Source organism: Carassius gibelio, chromosome B15 (genome assembly GCF_023724105.1).
Source record: "Carassius gibelio isolate Cgi1373 ecotype wild population from Czech Republic chromosome B15, carGib1.2-hapl.c, whole genome shotgun sequence".
NCBI lineage: Eukaryota > Metazoa > Chordata > Actinopteri > Cypriniformes > Cyprinidae > Carassius > Carassius gibelio.
In genome coordinates this window covers 11,469,563-11,494,469 of record NC_068410.1, presented here as the reverse complement: position 1 = coordinate 11,494,469, position 24,907 = coordinate 11,469,563, and the positions used below count along the sequence as shown (strand labels likewise).

Below are 24,907 nucleotides of genomic sequence, written 5' to 3'. Positions count from 1 at the left end.
TATACAGATTTAGCATAATAACATTTCCTAGTAACCTAGTCATGTAAAAATCTAAAGCATGCCTTATATTTAAATGTATTTACAGAATAGTATGTTTAAATGCAGTCATTTTATATTTAAACAAAGCTCTAAATAAAACAAACAAGAACTAAAACAAGATAAATTATACATATACCTTCAACCATGTGAGCAGTCAAGAAAAAACCATACCATATAGTCAAAAGTACTATAATACAGACGCTGGAATTAAATGAAATAAAGAAATAAATATATACATTCCATAAATAAAGATGCGTGTGATGTGATAATGCAATGTTACATGCTTTTCCTTACTATATTTACTACCTTTAAGATAGGTAGATAGATAGATAGATAGATATAATGTTTTTATAATTTTATTATGTTATGGCTATCTCAAGGACTCTTCTCAGTCAAATCAAGGGTCAAATAACCTAGGGCTTCACTGACCCCTGTCATGGTGTTTCTGCGCATGCTCATAACATCGAAGGTAAACAAAGAGGAAAGCGCGCACCCGGCCTCAGTCCTGCCTAAACATCAAACGCTGCTATTCTACCGGCCTTTCTGTCCGATCAAAACATGGATGGGGTATTTTCATGTCGAGCAAGTATTTATTATGACCAAGGCGGTAGGAAATACATGGAGGACTTAGTGACGATGAAGCAGGAGGATGAGCCGAGTGAAGATGAACTGGACGCCGCCGAACGTGGCGAGATCGCGGCACCAGCACAAGACCAAAACCCCGACGCTTCGATCCAAGACTCCATCCCCGGATCTATCACTGTAACTTATGTTCAAGATGATGAACCAAGCTCTACTCTTCAGCAGGCGTCGATGCCCTCCTCTCATCCGTCTAAAAACGCCCGTCGGCCGCGGGCTGTGGCTATGTTCGCCGTGTTCGACGGACACGGGGGTCCGGACGCCGCGCGCTTTGCTCGCAGCCATTTGTGGGACCACATTAAAAAACAAAGAGGCTTTTGGTCTGAAGACGACGAAGAGGTGTGCGCGGCTCTGCGAAAGGGATTCATCTCTTGTCACCATGCCATGTGGAAGAAATTACGTAAGTTATGAAATGAAATGTTACATATACACACGTTCTCGTTTAACTGCTGTGAGTTCTCTGCCATTTTATGGACGTGCAATGGAAAGAGTCAGGCAGCTGATCTTTTTGAACGAAGGTTGCAACATCAGATGCATCCCGCCAAAAGAAGTTACACAACCACAGCAGGCCACACCAAACATCTAATACATATCTGAACTAGTGTGACAGCACATCAGATCAGAATAGTGATTTGCTACATCGTAGACACTTGCAAACTGACTTGGTTTGCTTAAAGGTGCAGATAGCCTTTTTTCTTTTAAAGAAATTGACTTTTAAATTTTTTTAAAGAGGTATACAATTCAAACCTATGTGAACTCACGTGAGAGGAATAACGTTAGTAGTTTTGTCATTCTTCTAAAATAATCTGTTTTCTGCACAAAGCGGGTCGCCCCCTTATGGAGAAGTGTATTGACAACATTTGACCTATAACACTATAATGCGTTTATGACGTGTTTATGTATAAACGTAAAGGTCATCCAAACATCTAGACCAAGCAAACCAAAACAAACAGAAAAGACAATGCATTTAGATTAGGGATTAGGTGCTACATAGTACTGGAGATCAAGTTAGGACTGGCAGTTCTATTGACCAAATGTAAAACTCATCAGTATCTCATTGATTCTGCATTAAAAGCATGTTTTTCATTTATTCACCTTCATTTCAGATCTCTTGGACTTTCTTGCATTGAAGAAAGTGCAAGCAGAATGTCTCATGTCCTTGGACTCCATGCACTTTCATTGCAAAGAAAGAAAAACAAATTGGACATTTTGCCAGATATTAGCTTTTTTTCTTCCAAATGTATAACAGAATTTACATTTTTGTGTGAAAAATCAATTTTAAACAGAAAGGTTAATTAATAATCCCTGATCTGTTTTTGAAAACTGTATGGTCTGTTTTCTTTTAGCTGAATGGCCAAAGACGGTTACAGGACTTCCCAGCACTTCTGGTACAACCGCAAGTATTGTTGTAATACGACGTGATCGTATGTATGTTGCCCATGTTGGGGACTCGGCAGTGGTGCTGGGGGTGCAGGATCACCCCTCTGACGAGTTCATTCGAGCTGTAGAAATTACACAGGACCACAAACCTGAGCTTCCAAAGGAAAGGGAGAGAATAGAGGGGCTTGGCGGCAGGTGAGTAGTTCTAATAAAACAAGTAAGCTTACAGGTGTCAAACTGTATTCACACACTCTTGGTACCTTCTGCCTTTGGTAAGCAATATGTGGAGGCATGTACTAGTGATGCAGCTGAAAGAGATTATTTCGCAATTTGATTGTAGACTTTCTTGTTACATGCTTAGTTGGTTAACCTTCACAAGTAACCATTCTCATTCTTTTATTTAATGTCAACACTAATCAGGAAAACACAAAATGCTACCAGTTTCTTTCAGCCCTGTGTGTCAACAGTGATCTGACTGGTTTTTGTTTATGCACCCACAGCTTCAAAAGTGGGACAACATAGCCAAACATGTTCTGGCATTTGTCCTCATTATCATAATCTAAACACAAGCTTTCTTTGTCGTTTAGCCTAAAAGAACATAACAAGCATGTCAACATGATACAGACCAGCATCCACTGGCCTGTATCGTTGTCTTGCCCCTTAAAACGTTTGGCTTAGGGCAAGGTTTAAACTCTAGTGAATACGTTTTCAGGCTTCAAGGTACAAGAGTTTTTGGTCAGCGGTTTTTTGTGCATTAAACTTTAACTATGATGAGACCCGGCACTGATCACTGTCACATCTTCCCTCTAGTGTCATTAAAAAGTCTGGAGTCAATAGGGTGGTGTGGAAGAGACCCAGACTCACACACAATGGACCAGTAAGAAGGAGCACCGTCATCGATCAGATCCCATTTTTGGCTGTGGCCCGAGCTCTTGGTAAGAGGGTTATGCTATTTCATTACATGAGCTCGTTGCTGGTATTATTGGAAAAACAGTGATGTTGAGTGAGTTTCAACACATCCAACAAGTCAGCAGAGATTGTCTGTTGTTTTGCAAATTGCAACACAACACCATGATATTCTCTGTTCTTAAGCAATGAAAAAAGGAATGTTGAATTGCACCATAGACTGTTTAGGTGATGTGAAGGCCCGGGGCCAGTGTGAAAGACACTCAGGACAGTTGATGGAATTGTCCTTTTATCATGTTTGAATGGTCAAAAACGTGTCAAATGATGTCAACATGCTGCTGCTGCTGCTGCTGTATGTGTCCTAAATGTTAATCAAGCGACAGAATAAAAAGAGAGAATCAGTCACTGCTCCTGACTTAGATTTCACTGGTATGTAAAATGTTATAATTGAATGCACATTAATGTGTCTGCAGGTGACCTGTGGAGTTACGACTTCTACAGCGGAGAGTTTGTAGTGTCACCAGAGCCTGATACCGCTGTTATCAAGCTGGATTTGAAGCAGCACCGTTACGTCATCTTAGGCAGTGATGGGTTATGGAACATGGTATCACCACAGGAGGCTGTGTCTATTTGCCAGGAAAATGACAGTGCCAAGGTGAATGATTTAAATCTATGCTTCAGGAATGGCCTTTTAGAAACCTTTGCTCATCTAAATGTTTATTCCAACAGGCAAAGAACCAAAAGGAAAATGTTTCAAATGCTGTTCTGCTCGTAAACCATGCCTTACTGAGATGGCGTCAACGCATGCTCCGTGCTGATAATACCAGTGCCATTGTTATCTGTTTGGAGCCGTTCGGGACATCCTCTGAGTGTTTGCCACCTTACGAGACGGTGTATAATCTACAAGGATCAAAGTGTGGCTCCGTTCCTAAATCTTGCACCAACTCTTTGCCCACCCAGGTTAGGAATGTTTCAGATTGTCTATAGTAGACCCAAAAATGAAAATTTGCTGAAAATGAACCAGGGTTCATTTTAAAAGGCAGTTGTTTGTCTTTTGTATTATATTGTGGATTTTGATTCAAAATAACACCACACTCAAGCTTCAAATATAGTTCCTTCTTTTTTTTTTAGGTTCTGCCTTGTAATGACTCATTGGAAAATGAGGCCCCTTGTGACAGAATGCCTACAGGCAAGCGGGTGCTAGAGGAGGACTCCTCACCTGTGCTGAAGAAACCCCGTCTTAGTTTGTCCCAGTCCCCTCTTAAAGAGTCCTCATGTACATCCTCAAAGATACCGAGTGCACAGTCCTCGGCGAGGAGTGGTGGTGGTGGCGGAAATGCACAGAAACAGTCTGAAAATGTCCAAGCGATGCTTCAGCAGCATGGGAAGACTACTGTATGTGTTTGCTGACATTCATGGTCCTAATACAATGCAATCTATACATTCATGCTGGACAGTCAGACTCTGATATTAGTTGATATAAGCTACTGAGAAACCAAATCCTGAAGCAAGTAACAATGTCAAGAAAAAGAAAAAAAAAAATCACTCGCTTCCATTCACTCATGTTTTAGTATATGTTAGTCTTATGTTGTTATACTTTATATTTTGCAGACTAATGAAAATGTGTTTGGTTTTTAAATGAGTTTTAGTTTTTCCTCCAATGTGTGTCCACTGCTCAGTTCTGTTATGCTTCAGGTCAGTCAGGTAGACATGATGGATCACATAGGGATTTTTGCACTTTAAGTTGAATTTGTGCAGTCTTTATGGAAAATTGGAGGATTGTGGGGAAAAAAGAAAGAAAGAAATTCTATCTTCTGAGAAGATATTTCCCTGCAGCTTACATGTCACCTGTTCTATTTCATCTTTTTGGGATCAATTTTATTGCTTTACTGAACAAGGAGAATGGTTCATCTTTTCTAGTGTTCACCGATATCTTAACCCTGTGTCATAAGGTTTAATGTTAACATTGTATGCAGGCATGTACTTTATTAATTATGCATTTTGAAATTTTAAAGCCTTATGGTTGTTTTAATGTTTCCAAGGGTTTCATTAACATTGTCTTTTTTTCCTGTGATGTTAGAAATTGTAATTCTAAACGGAAGGTGCTGCTATGCTAACAGGTCAAATAAAACAATTACAATAAAAACTGTATGCTCCTCAATAAAAATATTGGAAGTTGTTATGGGGCAAATTAAGTCATGAAATAAAATGTACATTTTTTATTTTAATATAACTAATTAATTTTAAGACGTCCTTAGATGATAAGAACCATTAGGTTTTTTTCTGTGTCTTGACTTCATTTTTCCGAAAGAAGCCGAGGCTGTGCGAAGTAGCTCGGTTAGTGATCATCACGCGATACTTCGATGTAAATAAACACATCAACGTGACGTGATGTAACATTTGCGTTTACCCAGTCTGTTGTGCTCATTTTAAAATGCAGAGATGCTCATATGAGTGTGAACATAACAAATATTGCTTTATATAACACTTCATCACGGAGTTACTGTAAATTTTTACAACGCTTCAGATTCGTTCAGCGAACAAAAAAAAACCCAACAGTCCCTGCCATCCACCATTGGTCAGAAAGGTCTAAGAGCCCACCTTTGTCCTAACACCATTGGCTATCCGTCTCCGAAGCTCATCTCTGATTGGCCAAAGCATCTGTTGTTTCCGCTGCATGTCAGCTCCACTGTGGCGTTTTTTGAGGACCTCTGCTGATACGAATTGAAAACACAAAACCTCTGGTTAGTACAAATGTCGTATCGTTAAACATTCAGTTGGACATTTCTTACATTACATATATATTTCTTTCAGAAAGTGAGAAAAGTTATTGTCATTGCTCAGTTTATTGTCTTTGAAGCGCTGTAATGACAGATAGCGGTTTGGCTAAGCTAACAGACTGTGGAGAGAGTTGATATGATGAAATGCTGAACTGACTGAACTCACAGCTGTGTTTTCCTCTGACACACTCTTGCTATCTCTTTGGACATCGTCTTGGATTAAATAATGTTAAAAATATTTTAAAGTGTAAATAAATGAAGAGCTACTTACATTATTATGATTGTAATAAAGGTATTTACATCCTATATTTTGGTTACTAGTAAATATTGCTGGAGCTGATTGAAGTCTTTTCTTTTGTTTATCTCGCTTGTCTTAACAAGTCTGTATTATAGATCATTTACATGATCAATACTTAATAGGAGTGGGTCTGTTGTGAAGATTTAACTGAACCAGGCACATCTATGCCTGATTTACATTCATCTGCAAGGTGGAGGATCTGTAGTTGTGCAGATATCATTTGTAGCCTATTACTTCTGTTGAATTTAGAGTAATACTGAGACCAGAATGATTAATGAGGCATCTCTGCAGTGATGTGTATGATCATGTGAAAATCATGCCTCTGTTTTCTCATGCTCTGTTCCATCAGGATCCTGAGTGGTTGGCCATGGCGTCTGACTCCCCGCGCAGACCGAGCCGCTGTGCTGGTGGGGTTGTGGTTCGAGCACAGGCTGCAACGTAAGACTATATTGGCTCATTCATTTTTAAATTAAATTATAGCTGTAAAGCCAATTCGGTGATCAGTATTGTAAATGTGAAGATTTTGATCCTAATAAACAAAAGGGTGACAAAATATTGCATTGCTGCTCAAGGTCTCTTCCTTTGTGGTTATATTATTTTCATGAGAATTATTTTTACTGTTTTGCAGAGAGCAGTCATACATGGAGAGCGTAGTTACGTTCTTGCAGGATGTAGTCCCTCAGGTAAATGTTTTTTTTTTTTTCTTTTTAAATTTTGCTTGGGATGTTGTGTACAAAACTGGAGATTAACTTTTTTGTTAAAACTTTCTATGAAGCCTGTATTTATAATACATTATAAGGGTATTCTTAAGGCATTATAATGAATAGATAATGCATTATAAAAAACCTTATAATATGTTGTATCATCTCACAAATATTCATAAGAACAGTTTTAATATAATATTTATTTGTGGTTATAGCTTTTAAGTGTATGATGATTTATAGCACAAACATGTTGCATCAACTTTTACAATGGATTATATTTCTCATAGTTATAATGTATTAAGTCTCATATCTTGCCATTTTTCTGATGCTACTTTACTTAAAGCAGTCAAAGACCACTTATAAGTAATAATAATAATAATAATAATAAAAATGTTTTCTCAAACAGCCATAAGCTCAGATATCAGATCAGATGAATGTGTAATATGACACAATTGCTATTTTTATTGTAATATCAGTTTGATTATTTTGATGGTACCCTTTAGACAGCTGTTGATAAGTAACTCTGCAACTTACAAGTATGTCAACTTATTCTACCATAATAGATTCTACCATTCTTGAGCATACTTATACTGTAATAAGAGTTAGTTGGCATGTAGTTGCAAAGTCGCTTATAGTCGATTGATTAAGGGGACCATCAAAATAAAATTTAACCATATAAAACAGTTTTTTTTTCAGTTTGGGTATTAAACATCAGTTAATTAAAATAAGTGCAACAGGAAACACTCTAAAAACACTCAACATCTAACCACTCACAAGCTGTAGTAAGATACTGTGCAGATCTTAAATAATGTCAAGATATGATACAGTCCATTATACTGTAAATGAAGTAGATTTAATATGGTGTTCAATGAGTGTTATAAATAATCATACTCTTAAACTTAAAACCAGAAATACATAAGTATTATGATGTATTATAATTGTTTTTGATTATTCATGAGTTGATATAACATATACGTTTTTTTCATAATGCATTATGTATTCATTATAATGCCTTAAGAATACCTTTATAATGTATTATAAATATAGGCTTCATAGAAAATGTTACCACTTTTTTTTATGCACGTTGTAATTTAAAGTCAGTGTTGGATAATGTTTAATTTTCAATGTATTTCTTTCAATTTTCAATGTAAAAATGTTGAGAGCCTTAGAAAGACTCTTTTAGACTTATAAGTGATAGATATTGAAAGCAAGAACAAGTTAGTTAGAAAATATCTAGCCTGTATTAATCTTTGAATTTTCAGGCATATACTGGGACGCCTCCTATTGATGAAAAAGAGAAGATAGTTTGGGTCCGTTTTGAAAGAACAGACATCAATGGTAAGTTCGTGCTGTATGCTCATATGAATCATTTGTTTGTTAGTCAGACTATATCATATTTGTCATGTTGCAGTTTTTTTGTTTGTTTTCGAATTAAGTTTTATTTTTTTTATTTAAATGTACGTTTTATTTGATTATTTTTTTAAATGTAATTTATTCCTGTGATGGCAACACTGAATTTTCGGCAGCCATTACTCCAGTTTTCAGTATAAGGATTCTTTGGATTCTTTGTTTGAAGAATAAAAAGTTATAAAGAACTGCATTTATTTAAAGTATTTTGCGATGTAAATATATTTACTGTCCCATGTGAGCAATTTAATGCGAAACATTGAGATGTGGTTTGGGGCTAGTTCATATTTATCTTATCAAAGTTTTTGGTTGCACCAATGTTGGATCATCTAAATGCTGACCATGATGACTGTCAGATTTTCCAGTTGTATTGGCAATTGTTTTGACAGCCATTATCTTTTTTTATTTATTTTCTTTTTTAACAACTTTCTTTTTTGTCAGAACAATAACAACAGTGGCGATCAGAAAGGTGTTATATTTTGCCAACTTTTGAATCATTATTTATGTGTTCCATTGTTCTGATCATCGGCGTCTTGTTTGTTTATTGAGCTGTTTACAACATGCGTCAAGCCTTTGTGAATTACTTGCTTTGTGAATTATTTGTTGTACGTCTGTGTCATTTCTTACAACTTGTGTTTCTTGTCCTTTGCCCAGATGTGGCTCGCTTACCAGAGTTCCAAGAGATGCACGGGAGCGGCACTGACCCGCCTCTCTGCTTGATGATTGGATACGCCGATGGAATGCAGATTTGGAGCATATCAGTGAGTACATTTTAAATGGTCTCTCTTGTCTGCACTACACTGGCTGTTTCCAAATATGCATACTTGCTGACTACGTAGTAGGCTAAAAATAAAATGTGAAAAGAGAAGTATGTTCGAATTCACAATATTCATAAAAGAATAGGCAAAAGTTATTTGGATAAACTACTACTTCTGGTGAGATTCTGACATGCATAGCCAGTTGACGTTGTACCTATCCCATGAGGCTACTGAATAGGAGTTGTGAATGACAGTGAAGTGATACAACCAATGCAACCAACACACATTCATACTATATAGAACATATTTTTTTATGTTTACAAATTACAGTATTGTATGTCATTGACAAAGCAACTGGTAATCACTCATTTTGGTGACAATGAGGTGTAGACAGCGAAGCTCAGCAGTGAAATCAATAATGTTGTACTGCCTACTACATACTTTCTGGTGTATATTGCATTTTTTGTCCTTTGATTTGGAAATGAATACAGGAAATTTACTTTTTTTTTTATTCCAGTTTTGTATTGCAAATCAATATTCAGTCAAATATGACTCACGACCTTAAAATTGTGTTTGATATTGCTCAGTTGCTGTGTTATGCTGTGACTCTTATTCACCACTTGGTGTCGCCATAGACAAAGGCAAGGCTGTGTCCTGGACTACAGATTTGAGTATTAAAGTTGGGTGAAAAATTATGTCAAGATGCATGTAAGGCTCTGAATCATGTCAAATGTAAAAAATAATGGTAACTAAACATGATCCCGCCTTCCAAGTAAAGTAGTGAAAATGTCAAATTCAATTCAAGGTCTCTCAGACTTGGCTGTCTCAGTCATATGGTATTGGAGATAAAGATATCTGTCATATTATGTGATTTGTCACCCTGACTAAGCCTTTATTTTAGAAAATGATGAAAACTCTGACAGTTATCACTTTAGGAAAGCTTTGCACTTCCTTCTGACGTGAATATGGAAGCATCATTACAGACACAACATCTCACACTTTTTGTCCAAGTGTTGAAAGCGTCACCGTGTCTGGCCATAAGTTGCCTGCAAAGAGTTTGTGACAGCTGCTGAGCCGACACCTTGTGTAATGGCGTTGAAGGGAGGAGCAGGAGTAGCACTAGCTGTAGTACCTTTCTTTATTCCTGTGCATTAGCATCTTGGTGGAGCAGAATCTTTGATGGAGGTGTTGCTGGCTGGCAGGAGATAGCAGTTCGATTAATCAGGGAGTGGAGGGATAACATGCAGTACACTGAAAGTGTCTGTTTTGCTGTTATCATTAAAGCAGCTCAGTGCACTTCATAATTTTTTACATTTAGGTTATCTTTGTCATCACTTGTGCACGTAAAGTAAATATCTGTAAAATTTTATCTGTATAAAATAAGCAAGAAACAACTGATTCAAGTGCATGACGCTATCAAACATAACTTTAGCAAATCTCTAAATGTTTTTCATACTGCACATTATGCTGTAATGTTTAGTTTTTAGTGATTTATTTAGCTTTATTTGAATTTAGATTCATAAATTTATAATTTATTTGCCATATCATTAAAAATCGATATCTGCTTATCCATTCTGGCTTAAAATGTAATATAATTATCAGAAGATATTTTGGCATGTAGATATTATTGTATTAGCCAAAAATCTACTTGGTCAATTTTGGATTAGTATTACTATTTTAATTGTTAAACTTCTATTGAATAATTATTTTCAATACTATTTAATTTGACACATTTTTAGTATGTCTCCATTACTGATACCATTTTGTTTGTTGTTTAATATTAAATGCGTTAAACCATTGGAATGTTGGATAGGATTTATTATGGTCTCTTTTTCTCAGATGAAACATTTAAAATCCCTTCACAGAAACAATAAATGATAATTGATATTTGGACTTCAGATTTAGTTGCTCTAGTGTATTTTAGGAAGGAGAGCAGAAGTTCATGTCTTTATTATTGCTATCACATCAAGAGCCCAGAAGGCCAGGAGACAGAGATGTCACCAGTCTCTCTTTTCTAATGCTGGGCTTTGTCCTCAGTCCGCTCTACTTTCAGATACTCTCTGCTTTCTAAGAATACGGAGAAAATACTAAGAATACTCTCTCAGCTCCAAATACTGTTAAATTGCTCCGATTCGCTGAATCCCATCACACAGAGTGGCTGGAGATTAACAAAACTCATTTGATGACCAGCATCTACACTCTATCCATGTGAATGACATTACAACAAACATCATGAGGGAAAAACAAAAAGAAGTCCTCAATTTTGCATATTGCTGTGATAAATAGTAATGTAATAGCTGAGAGGTTGGTGATGGATGTCACTACTAAAGCCGTGTAAAGCGAGGATGAGCAGTCTGGTAATGCACAATGACAGTCGCATTAACGTAAACCTCGCAATCCGCTAAATTCCATTATTCCTTTGCCCCATTTGCCAGCTGGGGGTTTTGTTTTGTGGTGGCCCGCGTGCATTACCTCTCTCTCTTGTTTTCTCCCCTTCTGTCTCTCTCACATCAAATGTACCGTGCTGTAGATGCCGTATTAATCTCCCACTTGGCAGCTACAAAGTCTGCACCAAGCGCTTTTAATAAAAACACAACTCTGATCCCGCATTCGAAAAAGCTACTAATTGTGCAAAAGAGCGATCATTCTCCGTGGGCTTATCTGCTTAAGACACATGGATTATGCCCAGTAATGTGATAAAGGACGTTTCTGTAATTTAACACGCATAGAGATGCACATTCAGGGCTTAATTCTTAAAACAAAGCTAGAATAAAAGGCCATAGGATTTGGGCGCCAATCAAGATATTTCCGCCCTTGCGGTGTGATACACCGCTCCCCAGCTTTGGTTTCACCGATCTCCGGATTTCCACCAGCTTATTACAGTGTCGCTATGAGAATGATGTGATTAAGACTTTATTTGATTTAGGTCTGTATCGTTATTACAGTTCAATCAAATAGTCATTGTAGGTGCTAAATATCGGCCTGGGACGGTTAGTCACAGAAATGGTGTTTATTTGAGGAGCAGGTTTATGGAATACATGGTAGCTTTTGTTTTGTGGTTTAGTTGTTGGCTCAATCTCCTCCATCCTTCATGTGAAGTTTAGTTCTCTCAGTTTGCATTGATTTGTCCTACAGTATGAACAAATCTCTCTTTGTTTGTGCCCCATTGTTTTTTGCATCCAGCAACCACATTTTTGACCCCGGATGACACTTGAGTTGATCAGCAATTCAAATTTTTCCTACACTGGCAGAGGAAAGAAAAGACTTAATTCGGAATGGATCTGAGTTTTCAAAATTTCATTTAATTGGCTGCATAGCAGATAGTCCCGCCCCAAACTCACACCATTGGTTGAGCCAGTGTCTGGAACAGTAGTTCCACAATGTTACACATTTCAGGGAAATCAACCTACTGAAGTCTTTGAATAAGTTTTTTGAATATGAACCTGTGACCTCATTAACCGAATCATTGTGACTGAATCATTCAGATGATGAACCAATAATTCACCTCTTTGAAAAGATCCAGTTCAAAAGAATGACTAGTTTGCGAAGTGAACATCAGTAATATTCATCGCTACTTCTCCAAGTTGAACTATCAAAGTTTGAATAATGACTTAAATTCTGGTGTGTTCTTGACACAAAGCTATTATTTTATGGCTTTAGAAGACATGTAATATAATGTATGAGTCATATTAACCACTTTTATAAAACTTCAGAGGAGCTTTTTGTTATTTTGTAGCTTGACAGTCCCAGTGCTCGCTCATATTCATTATGTAAAAAAATACTTAACAGTTTCTTCTTTTGTGTTCCACTGAAAAAACAAAGTCATGCAGGGTTTGGAACAACATGAGGGAGAGGAAGTGATTCACCCATGATTTTCAGTTTTGGGTGAACCGTTCCATTAAGCTGGGATAGGATCATTTAACTATGAAAAAAACCCAGACTGCAGCTTTGAAAGCAGTACAAGTTTAATTTAAGAGCATGTTTGTCAATGACTTTTATCTATTTTCCGTTCGGATCCGAAGGCCAGATAACATTACACAGCAGTGTCTTGATTTGGTTTGTCCACAGATGCCTGATGTTTATCTTCTAGTTGTTGGGTGACTCATTATTAAACCACATCACAGCCGCTGCAGACCAAACAGAGCATTGTGTGATTCACAGTCAAGCACTTTTATGTTAATGTTCCAGAAGGGATGCCGCAGTATTTAGGACATTCGTCATGGTTGTTTCTCAGTTGGACACTCTGTGTCAACACTTTCAAAAGGAATGTGTTAGCTGATGTACAAATAAAAGATAAAATGCTGGAGCCCTGTCAACTCTGCACTGTAATTATATGGTTGGCATTTTGTCTCAGGGCTGATAACCTTTGTGATGTGGCTCTGGTACAAACCCATATGCACCTCCACAGTTCATTCTCACACCCACAGTACTCTTTGCTGTCTGTAACATCACTGTCCGGTGTGTTTGAAACATGTCTGTTTGTTTGGTCTCTCTGCAGCTGAACGGTGAAGCACAGGAGCTGTTCTCGGTGAGGCATGGACCTGTGCGAACTGCTAGGATCCTGCCTGCTCCTCATATCAGTGAGTCTCATACACCCCAAAAGCCTGGGGTTCGCTCATCCTGCTTTTAATATATATTGGCCCCAACAAAAGGTTTTTGAAATCTAACAAAGAAATGTAATACTGCATAGGCTTAGTAATATGCAAACCTTGGCATACATTACCATATTTTATTATATATTTTTTATCATTTATTAACGAAGGATGCATTACATTGATCAAAAGTAACCAAAAAGACTTGTTTCAAATAAATGCTGTTCTGTTTCACTTCTTAAATCAGCAACAAATCCTAAAAAAGGGATACGTTTTTTTTTTCAATTCTTGATTTATTTTTTTGAATTTTTTAAAAACAGCATTTTCAAAATTGATAATAAGAAATGTTTCTTCAGTAATAAATCTGAATATTACAGTGATTTCTGGATGATCATGTGAATTCAAAATTCATCTTTGCCATCACAGGATGAGAATAAATTACATTTATTACATTAATTTACATCATAATTTTACAAAAAACTACACTTTAAAGTTTACATTGCAATATTTCAGATAAAATAAATGCAGCATTAAGTAACATAAGAAACCTCTTTGAAACACACACACACACACACACACAACCTAAACTTACTGAAGAGCAATTTTTTTTTTTTTGGCATCCTAAGAAGGCACAAATATTTGATTGCATTTAATTTTTTTGTATTTAGCATTGTCATCCCCATCTGCTTTCTAGAATAGACTTAAGTTCCATCTTAGGCTTATAACCCCTGCTATAAGTCTTTTCATTACTGCAAGTAAAACTACTGCTCTGAAATATTATTACAAATTCTACATTCCAGTGGCATCTTAATTTTCAGCTTGTCAAGAACAAGCGTCCACCTCCAAAATGAAATATATGTTGACAGAGCGTGATCTCCCACTAAGCTTAAATTTATTTCACATGTCATATGTTACATAAACAGCTCGTTATTTTACATGTCATGTTTGGCACTATTATTTGCCTAGAAATTTGCAGAAAGTAAAGTCAGTTTTCGGCAGTTACATGCTTTTTCGAATCAACCTAGACTGAGATGTGGCTATTTATACAGTTCCATGTCTCTCTTCCTTACTGGCTTTTCCATATATCATGTTTAAATTAAAGACTACCTTCTGTTTCTTAATAGCGCTGAGAGCTCGCCAGAGCCCCGCTGTTTTCCCTTCATAATATTAAAATCAGTCCTTCACAATTATGTTGGCATGCTGTCAGCTGGCTGCCTGGACTTTTACCGCTGCTCTGGCAGAGAGGGACTGCAGACTTCTGAGATTTTCCTTCTCTTTCATCACGGCTCGCTCCTTGGCCATCGCATGCCTGCACTCATTCCATTTGTTAAAGGACGAAAATGAATAGTCTGACAAAAAATGCACGCTACATATTACCAAACCTAAATACATGCAACCTGATTAGGGATGCTTAAATATTAATGTTATGCCAAACTGTCCCTGTTTGATGATTTTAGCACACTTTCTGTTATGACTAAAACAGGATATTATATGTTCAGATATTATGTAGTCAGATTTTTTTATCTAGCTAAATAAGTGGCATGGTCATATTCGAATGTAAAAACAAAAGGAATAGGAAATGCACTGAGTCGTGTTGTAGTGTGACATTTATGCACAGAATTTGTGTTCTGTCCTTTCGACAGATTTAAACAATGCACAATAAAGGCATTGAATGGCGGCTGGATTCGGATGAAAGAGAATTGTCATAATAAGAAGCAGCAGACGGCCGACACATGAGGAGAACGCTTCTCCGCTAAATCCAATGAATTGTTAAAGTGGGGAAACTGATTGGGATCTGTTTGGTGCAAACAGTGTCATACTGTAGTGGGATTTAAAAAGAGTTATTGTTTTAGCTGGGTGAGCGGATTTGGAAAGTCCTGAAAATAGGTGTCAATTTTAATAATGCAAGGTCTTTCCCAGAATAAAGGAGGAAGTTCCGCTTTCCCTAAAGAGGCAAACTGACTTTTTTCCCTGCATCCGTTCTGTTTTTGTTTCTGCAGAGATTCATTTCCAGGTGACTGCTACGGATGCTCATATCCACAGCTGACCAAAACTCTGCGATCGCTTCCTCTCTGTTTAGATCTATCCCACTGCTGAAAGCACACCCGTAAATGGCTGTCCTGTGAATGTATTATTTACTGAAATGCAGGAAATTTGTTATGTCTTCCAGAAAACAATTCTCTCAATATTTTACAGCATAGATTGAAAACAGGCACTGGAAAATACAAACTAAAATCACGTGTGTTAAAGTCCAGCCATTTTTGAGACACACAGCTCAGGATGGAGAGAAGCACGGGGTGGTTTTCTGCCCCTTAATTGTTCTTTCAAATAGAACGCAGCTGTTATCTTTAAGAGGCCCGTCGTATTTGCATTATGATTGGATATCGTGACCAGTCGCAATGTCTGATGACAGAGAAGTGAAGACGGAGATGAGGCCCTTTAAACTGTTAAGGTTTGAGAATGACACATTTGCACTCGCACGCCACGCCACAGGGACTGTAAGTTCCTGGAGCTGATTAGTGTCATGGCATGGCTGCCCAAATTACAGCTCCACAAAGCCTAACATCTTCTTCTTCTATCTGGACATGAATGGAAGTTTTCCCCCTTCTCTTTTAAATCAAGAGAATTAGATAAATATGGGATCTGTAAACTCACTGCGACATGTTTTCTCCACCCCAAATATGCCTACCGGCCTTTTGCCATTCTGTAATTCCTCCGAAGCCCTGAAATTAAAGCCAGTCAGACAGAAGACTCCTCCTAAAGCTTTGAAGGCTTTCTCCATTAGAGTAGAAGGAGAAATGGTTTGTATTCAACACATTGCACTGAGTGGCATTTCTGTTCTCTGTCTCCATTTAATGTCTTGCATGCTGGTATTTTAATTTCATTTGATCCTCATAAGTCTCTGAGGAACAGGGCATTATTCTCTTCTAAGTGAGGGTGTGTGAATGTCAAAGCTGACAGGGAAGTGTTTTTTTTTTTTTTTTTTGATGATGTTTTCAAGGCATCATTTTGATTACAGATCTCTTGTAATGCAATCAACACACTTCCTGCTGTGGTAGCTGTTTTTTAAGCTCAAGTTCGGTGGGTGGGTGGCTTTGGCGGAGAGACAACAGGCCTCATGTGCGGGTGGCTAATGAATGTCCCTCTTTATGTGGGTCAGTGGTTAATGTTCCCCTTTCTGTCCCTCTGGCTGCAGGTTCCCTCAACACTGACAGCTTCGCTGAGAAACGCCCCCTCCTCGGCGTGTGCAAGAGCACGGGCTCTTCGGGGTGAGTGCACAACAACAGCGTCACTACCACTGTCAGCTCGCATAGTGTCTCGCATGGTGCCGGAGCGTTCATATTCACAGGTCACGTCTGGTGGTTTTTCAGCTACACACAAGCACAGTTTCAGCACAAGCCGAGGCTGATGACAAAATAATATAATGAGTTTATAAAAATCAGATGCATTTATTGTATAATTCTAAATTGCTTAATGTTCCATTGGTTTAGTTATCTATCTATCTGTCTGTCTGTCTGTCTGTCTGTCCACACACTAATATTTTTTTATTTTTTTGGAAGAAATATAACAATCATTAAATTCACCAATATGTTAATACAGTAATTTATTATGTTATAGAATGTTTAAATAATAATAACAACAAAAACTATACAATAATACTGTACACTATTACTTTTTTTAATCTCTTTTTGATCAAGTAAATGCAGCTGTGGTGAACATTTGAAAGCTTAGTGGATGTACACACACACACACACACACACATATATACATACATATACACACACAAACGTGTGTGTGTATACAAACACACACACACACCCACACGCACAAGAACCTATTCATTGCCATTCAAGTTAAATTACTGAACATACAGAGGAGCTTGAGAAAAATGCTAATTTTAGAAGAAAATTTCAGATGCCATTTCAGAGGCTTTTGTATCTAGCTCTTCATATATATATATATATATATATTGCTATATGTTCACAACCTACACCTTCACAATAACCGCTTTTGCATTTAGCTGTTATTGTGAAGGTGTAGGTTGTGAAATAATTTTTGCAAAGTGTAGACTTTTGGTCAGCTGTGTATTTTTATTTTTGATTTGAGAAAGGCCAGTTGAGGTTGAATGCAGGTCAGAGGCATTTAAGATCTTAGCATTTTCCCCCAAGTGTAGTTTTATGGATATAATAGGCTTGTATCCATCTCCTGGCGTGCACAACACGAGTGGAGACATGTAAAACTCTTCATGAGGTAAAACCCATGTGCTAATGGAATGTTCCGTCGTTGTCCGGTTTATAGCGTTTTCCCATTTTAACGTGCGGTGGAGTCCAAGCCACATCCCTCAGTGTTTGCAGTGTTAGATATTATGAGGTACATATCCTAAGTACGTTTGAAAACCTGTAATTTGTTATACATAATAACCTGCATCAAAGATCTGATGGGGACAGGGAGTGGTCTGGAGAGAGACGGCCAAACCCTGCTGACTGACTGACTGACCCGGTCGGCTCCAGAAGGCCAGACCTGCAACCTTGGACCCCTAACAGTTTCGAACTGCAATCTATGAGAAATATGCCCCCTTAGGGAGTGAGAGGGAGCAGGGCGCATCAGTTATTGGCTCCTCTCCTCCCCTCGGCTACGTCTGCCACTTCTTAAAACGAGCTCCTCTGCTGCTGCTGCTGCTGCAAATCTTAACTCAATATTTCCTCCCGAGGAAATAGAATAAGGAAGTCTGTCTTCAGCACACTTTGATGAAGACCACCATCCCAGCCGTTCCAAGACTAGAGCTTTGCTGTGCCAGTGCTTATGCAGCCAAACGCGCCGTGTCTGCCCCGACATGGAGACAGACTCTTGACGGTTTGGCTTTGTACTCCTGCAACGGTTGGTCTAATGCTGAAAACATGCCTCGTGTTGAAAACCATAACCCTCTCCCTCTGGGTGAATGGTGTTGCTGCTGCTACGTTCCACTAGAAGTGTTTGGTAAATAGCCTAGCTCTGTATTTTTATGCTACGCTGTGCTCGGTTCTTTCCCCTTTACTAAAATAGTTCATAAACTTACCAAAGTTCTCACACGATTTTTAGTATATAATCTTTTTGAAATAACAGCTTTTGTCAACCACCAGTGTGGAAGCTGTCTTGACACTCAAATGGAAAACAGATTGCAGTCTTGGCCGATACAGCACTGCTGGTTTAGAAGTTGGTTCACTCAGCTTTAGGCTTAGATTACAAGATTTGCAAATTAAAGGAAAAGCAGAAAGAGGAAAAAGCATGTGTGCTAAAGCCTTCGTTGCAGAACTCCAGCCAGACACATTCAACATCATTTTATCAATGGAGGGGATTATGTCTTAAATCTAAATAATGTATGGATCTGTTGAATTTCCTGACAGCAAAGTACACATGCCGCCCTTGGTACCATGCTACATAGCCGGTAGGGTTTGCAAATTAGCAAGGAATGTATGCGCTATTCAATCCACCGTTGGCCCCAGTTGTATCTGGAAAGGATTTTATTTTTTCCACCATACCATTGTTATTCTTTCTTTCTTTCTTTCTTTTATTTTTTTAATTAGTGCTACAGGTATTACAGTTACCAGGTTGAACCTGTGTTCTCTCATACAACTTAGTGTCAAGTGAAATTTATAAAAAAGAAAAAGAAAGAAAGTGTATATGCTGGCATATGGATGGAATGTAGCATTTGATTCTCATTTTTAATTCATAAATCTAAGATCTAACAACATTAAAACCAAAAGTGAAATAATTAAAAAGGTAAATAAATAAAACACACACACGCAGACACACAGATATAGGCCTATATATATATATATATATATATATATATATATATATATATATATATATATACACAAACAAATAAATAAATACAAATGAAAAATGATTAACAAAATAATAATAATAAAAAAACAAACAAAAAACAGGAAATTTGATATAACCTCAGACAGTATATGAAGCTAGAAATAAAAGTGAGTCATTAAGCTGGTTTTAAAAGCATGCCATTTAACCGTTTGTGGCTTCTGTAGTAAGTATGTTTGGAAGGGGTAAAAGTTCACCCCACAAGAGGCCTGCTTTTGTTCTCTGGATTGTGGAGAAATTAAGTTGTTGGGCAGGCAGAAAACAGTGCCCTCTCTTCCTTCCCCTCAAATTTCCAGATCTCCATGGAGAGGATGTGGATGATTTTTTTCTTGTTTTTCTCTCTCTCTCTCTCTCTCTCTCTCTCTCTCTCTCTCTCTCTCTCTCTTTTGCAATCCTCTAATGCAATCCTCTGTCATTGTGGAGATTACAGTTGGACTGCTGTCAGGGACTACAGCACGTGGAGCTTCAGAAGAAGGTCCAGTCCTCACAGGCTCTGGCTCTGGGACGGTGGCAAAGATCCAGTGACTCTCCCACTGTTTGACTCTGAAGAGCAGAGCCTCATCCCACTGTCCGCCCAGTGTTATCAATGAGATCTGTTTTTACTTTTTTTCTTCAACCATTTGCCCTGATTGTCCTTACCCGAAGCTGTATGCAAAGTCCTGCTAGCACCCGCTGCCTGCTTATTAATTACACAATAGCTGGGAGGAGCGGAACCCTGTTTGGTCCAGTGACTATTTTTAAAATGACTTAGCTAAAGCCTACTGTGCTATTAAGCTGTGCTTTTCATTGCATTTTTATTGAGATGTGAGAAATCCCTCTTAAGTGTATTAAATTGATAAATCTCTGTGCATTTGTATTAGACATCGGATTATGGGAGGATTGGGAAGTGATGCTTTTAGAGCCCATGAGCTTGTTACTCTCTTGCCATCACACCCGGAACTGTGAGATCTCTTGGCTCAGATGGTGTGATCATGCAGAGATCAGTGGAGGTGAATAGGAGATAAACGAAGTACACTTAAAGGGATAGTTCACCCCAAAATTCAAACTGACGCCGTTTCATCTTATAAAATAGATGATTTATAGTTGCTAATATTAAAGGAATAGTTTGCCCCAAAATTAAAAAATTGCTCACCCTCAAGCCATCCAAGATGTAAATTGATTTATTTGTTCATTATAACAGATTTAGAGATTTTTTTAATATTGCAGCACTTGCTCTAATGTAGATCCTCTGCAGTGAATGGGTGCCGTCAGAATGAGGGTCCAAACAGCTGATAAGAACATCACAAAAATCCACAAGTAATCCCCACGACTCTAATCCATTAATTAACATGTTGTAAGGTGAATAGCTGCATGATTATGAGAAACACATTTAAGGTGTTTTAACTTTAAACCATCACTTCTGGCCAAAACAAACAAACAAAAACAAAAAAACAGTCCATAATCAATAATAACGCTTCCTCCAGTGAAAAAGTCCATCCCATGTTGTCATCTCGCAAAACAATCCATATATATATTTGTTTCTATCTATTTTGGACCGTTTTCACTTGTAAACAGTGCTTTATCTGTGTAAATTTCTGTCCTGATTCAAACAAGATGACTTTTTCACCTGAGAAAGCAGTGTGGAAAGAGGACTCATTTTAGCTGGAGGTTTAAAAAGTTTAAAATGCTTATAGATTTGTTTAATACCAACATTCAACTTTTATCTTCACAAGAAATGGGCTGGACCTTTGTTGAGGTTTATTGTGAATTTTTATTTTATTTTATTTTTTATCAACTGTTTGGACTCTTATTCTGACGGCACCCATTAACTGCAGATAATTTATTGGTGAGCAAGTGATTTAATGCTAAATTTATCCAAAAGAGATCTAATAAAGAAACAAACTAATCTACATCATGGATGGCCTGAGGGTGAGTAAATGTTTAGCAAATTTTCATTTTGGGAGAATTGTTCTTAAAGTGGCTAAAATGAATTGTTTAGCTCTTTTGGAGTTTGTGTGTGTGTACACTACTCTCCCAGAGTGCTGATATAGAGTAATATTTCATCTCTCATGCTACTGGCTCAATTGCCTATTATTTTGGCCCACACACAAGATATAAAGATCCGTTTGTCTCTTTCCTCTGCCGTTACATTTGATGCATGAGTCTTGCTTTAAAACCAGTGTTTGCTTTTGGGTTCTTATGTGGACGTTAAAAAAGATTAGATGAAATAAAACCTCTTTATGCTCATGAATCATCTGAGATGTCTAATTCTGTATTTGGAAGCTCAGGGAGTAAAAAGCAATGTTAAAAGTTTATCACTCCACCTCACACACATTCTCTTTTTCCTTTGACGTTTGCGTTATTTTACCATATCTATCTTTTGCTTTCAAAAGATAGATACTGCTTTTCAGTGTAAGTTGAGGTAAGCGTTATGATCCGCTGATAGGTCTGACAGACACAATCCTCACTCTTACAGTCATGTTAAAGATGAATGCATTTCCTTCCTGTGATGGATCCTCCACACTTCAAGTTATTTGGAAAGTTCATGCCAGGTGCATCTGTGGGTCTCAGATCATCCCTGTGTGCTTTTTCATGCTGACTGGATGACCACATAATTCAAGCTCTCTGAGGATGGGAATCTCATGGCTTTGAAGTTTTTCCTGTTTTTCAAGGGCACTTGTCTCAGATCGGTTTTCCATGAGCATACGTCTCCTTATCTTTCCGATTAATTGCAGAGGAGGTGCACAGGCGTGTAACATCATCCTTTTTATGATTGTGCAAATTTAGGAGTAATGTGCCTATTACCTTTATTAAGTTAAAAATAAATCTTTTTTTTATGTATAGGTTGCTAGTAACCTCTTTAATTGGACTTTTCCCAAGTGCTTTATTTTAACCCTCTAATTCTTTTATGTACTTTTTTTTTTTTTTTTTTTAAAGGGGTCATATGATGCTATTAAAATTTTTCCTTTCTCTTTGGAGTGTTAAAAGCTCTTGGTGCATAATGAAGATCTGTAAAGTTGCAAAGACTAAAGTCTCAAACCCAAAGAGATATTCTTTATCAAAGTTAAGACTCTGTCACGCCCCCTAAAATGTCTAATTCAAACACGCCCCCACATATCTACATCACTATGTGGAAATATTTGCGTAATGACGCACAAATGTTCACGCAAAGAAAGAAGCCGTGGTCTCAATAACCGCAGTTAGTGTTGCATCAGCCATGTCAGAGATGCTGTATCTAAAGGATTACATGCACACTTTTTGGTTAAATCGGACTGAATTCATTACGAGTGATGAATCTTATTGTAGTGTTTACATGAACGCTAAATAAAGTGATCGGGTTGATGTGCATGCTTACATGTCACAAGATACAAATCGGAATAGATTTTTTGACATGTGCACACTGCTCAAATAGTAAAAGTGAAAGTGACATAAGTAATACAGAGTTTCTCACTGTCTGCACATTATTAGTTTGATGGATTACGGGCTTGGACTGATGGTTAAACTACGGACATGATTAACTGTCTTTACATTTATTTTGAAAAATGAAGTTCATGATTATGGAAAGGGGCGTTACATTTCCAACGAGTGCTTGTGGTGTTTGGCCAATCACAATGCACTGTGTCAGTTGGCCAATCAGAGCAGACTGGGCTTGTGTGAAGGAGGGATTTTGTAGAAAACAATGCGTTTGAGAGAGGCGGGGCAAAGAGGACCTACAATTATGTACAGTATTTGAAAAAGAATGTGTTTTTTGAACACCAAATATATAAAATAGTCTTTAAAAATGTATCATATGTCTCATATGTTTTTAATATGCTAGTGTATTTGTGTAATTATTTCTTTTAATTTAGTTGAATAGCACTTTGGGTCAACCTCTGTTAATTTTAAATGTTTAATAACAGCAAAAAGGTACAAAGATGTTTTTTTTTTTTATTTTTTTATTTTTTTATAATTAAATGCTGTAAACACCAGTTCAAGAGCACCAGTGCCCCTGCAACAGGCTCCTCATTTCAATGTGTTTCCAATATGCATGCGAATCTGTGGAGAGCCCAGTGAAAAGGGAGGAAATGTATTTCTGGCAGTGCTGCAGACATGAAGCTGCGGTTGAACTTTTTACCCTAATTACTTTCCCGCTAATGCCCACGGCATGCTGGAATCAAAGGGCCCCCTCAGGCCCCAAGAAGCCTGTGATGTGGCCAGCGTTTGTTGTGTGTTGAAGCTCGGCTTGAGAAAGACAGGGGCAGAAAGCGAGAGAGAGGGCGCAAAATTGTGACAGATTTTTTTTTTTCTTCTCAAATGTCTCAGTTACCACCCACCTCACTTGTTGCCTACAAAAATAGAGTAATTGTTTTCATCTGTGTTTTTACATTGCCGTACTTGGAAATAGCTGTTATAAATCAATACGAGGCTGGCTCGAGGGACTTATCACGGTCCAGAGATCAGAGCTGCGATTTGTCTGTTTCTTCATTTTCCTCAAACACCTTTTGAAAAGGAATATCTCGCACTTCAAGCATCTGTTTTCCATGTTTCTCGAACGATAACAAAAAGCCTAAGAGGATAATAAAAGTGCTTCATATCTGGCCTTATCTCAGAAGAAACAATAGGCTGGGTGGGTTTATCGCAGTTTTAGGCGATTCAACTTTTGAACAGACTTAAACATTGTCCACTTTTAACAGATTTATTTTTATTTTTATTTATGGGCCGTTTATTGAGTTTAGTTAAGCCCATGTTTTGTGGTGTGTTTCTCAGAAGGTCGGCTGGTATTTTGGGGTAAGGCAGTATTTGTTTTGCATTTCCAGAGCATGTAATTGTTTGTTCGTATTCGGAAAGCTTGTAAAGTAGCTGAAGCCAAAATACGATGATGTCGCCTTGTAAATGGATTTACTCGCTAGCACTGCTCTATGTTTCCAGACTTCCTATTTTATATTCCTTTCCCCTTGTCAGTTTCCGTTCAGGTTAGTGAAATGATTAAAACCTTACAATCCAAAAAGCACCAAAATGGTAATCTTAAAGGGTTCAGAGTCATGCTGAAATAGAGACATCAAAACGTTTACGAGATTATAAAAGTGATGAGTTGGCCAGCTCGTCACATAGTGGCATAATGTGCGTAATTACCATTGTAAACATGTGATGCTAAAATTAAGCCAAACCTTAACTGTAAAAATGTTTAATGTTCCACTCGTGAGTGACTTTTCCCATTTGATTACCAGGAAGGAGGCTAAGAGCAGAAAAAGGCCTTCTTTTATTGTCTTACCATGCTGAGGGGAGATGGATTTTGCAGGTGTGCGTCTTGGAAGTTTTGTGAGATTGAACCCAGCTATTAGATGCGCCATTGAGATTGTGGATATTCACATTTGAAGCATTGTGAAGTTATGTCACGGCGAATAAAGAAAGCTAAATTTACTTGACATGAACTTGTGAGTTCAGTTCACCACCACTTCCAGTTTGTAAAATAACAGACATATTTTTAAAGAAAATATAGACATAATATATATATATATATATATATATATATATATATATATATATATATATATATATATATATATATATATATATATTA

General features: G+C 37.5%; 2 protein-coding genes across 6 annotated transcripts in view; both read left to right on the top strand.

The window, feature by feature from the left end:
- The first annotated feature begins 490 nt into the window (after positions 1 to 490).
- ppm1da (protein phosphatase, Mg2+/Mn2+ dependent, 1Da) lies at positions 491 to 5,113 on the top strand. The gene is made up of 6 exons (XM_052575940.1): positions 491 to 1,078; positions 2,025 to 2,253; positions 2,869 to 2,993; positions 3,438 to 3,619; positions 3,694 to 3,924; positions 4,096 to 5,113. Exons 1-6 carry the CDS (start codon positions 598 to 600, stop codon positions 4,372 to 4,374), a joined length of 1,527 nt encoding a protein of 508 aa, XP_052431900.1. The 5' UTR covers positions 491 to 597; the 3' UTR covers positions 4,375 to 5,113.
- A 462-nt stretch (positions 5,114 to 5,575) lies between these two features.
- Positions 5,576 to 24,907, top strand: part of bcas3 (BCAS3 microtubule associated cell migration factor) — a 207,671-nt gene continuing 188,339 nt past the window's right edge. For 4 of the 5 annotated variants that reach the window (XM_052577234.1, XM_052577233.1, XM_052577237.1 and 1 more), the window contains exons 1-7: positions 5,576 to 5,708; positions 6,392 to 6,480; positions 6,671 to 6,725; positions 8,009 to 8,084; positions 8,808 to 8,914; positions 13,410 to 13,491; positions 16,700 to 16,772. In XM_052577234.1, coding sequence (XP_052433194.1) covers positions 6,410 to 6,480; positions 6,671 to 6,725; positions 8,009 to 8,084; positions 8,808 to 8,914; positions 13,410 to 13,491; positions 16,700 to 16,772 — 464 coding nt within the window. In that variant the 5' untranslated portion in view covers positions 5,576 to 5,708; positions 6,392 to 6,409. Of the gene's footprint in view, positions 5,709 to 6,391; positions 6,481 to 6,670; positions 6,726 to 8,008; positions 8,085 to 8,807; positions 8,915 to 13,409; positions 13,492 to 16,699; positions 16,773 to 20,669; positions 21,277 to 24,907 lie in introns of those variants that run through there. The other variant, XM_052577236.1, reaches the window with a different exon arrangement.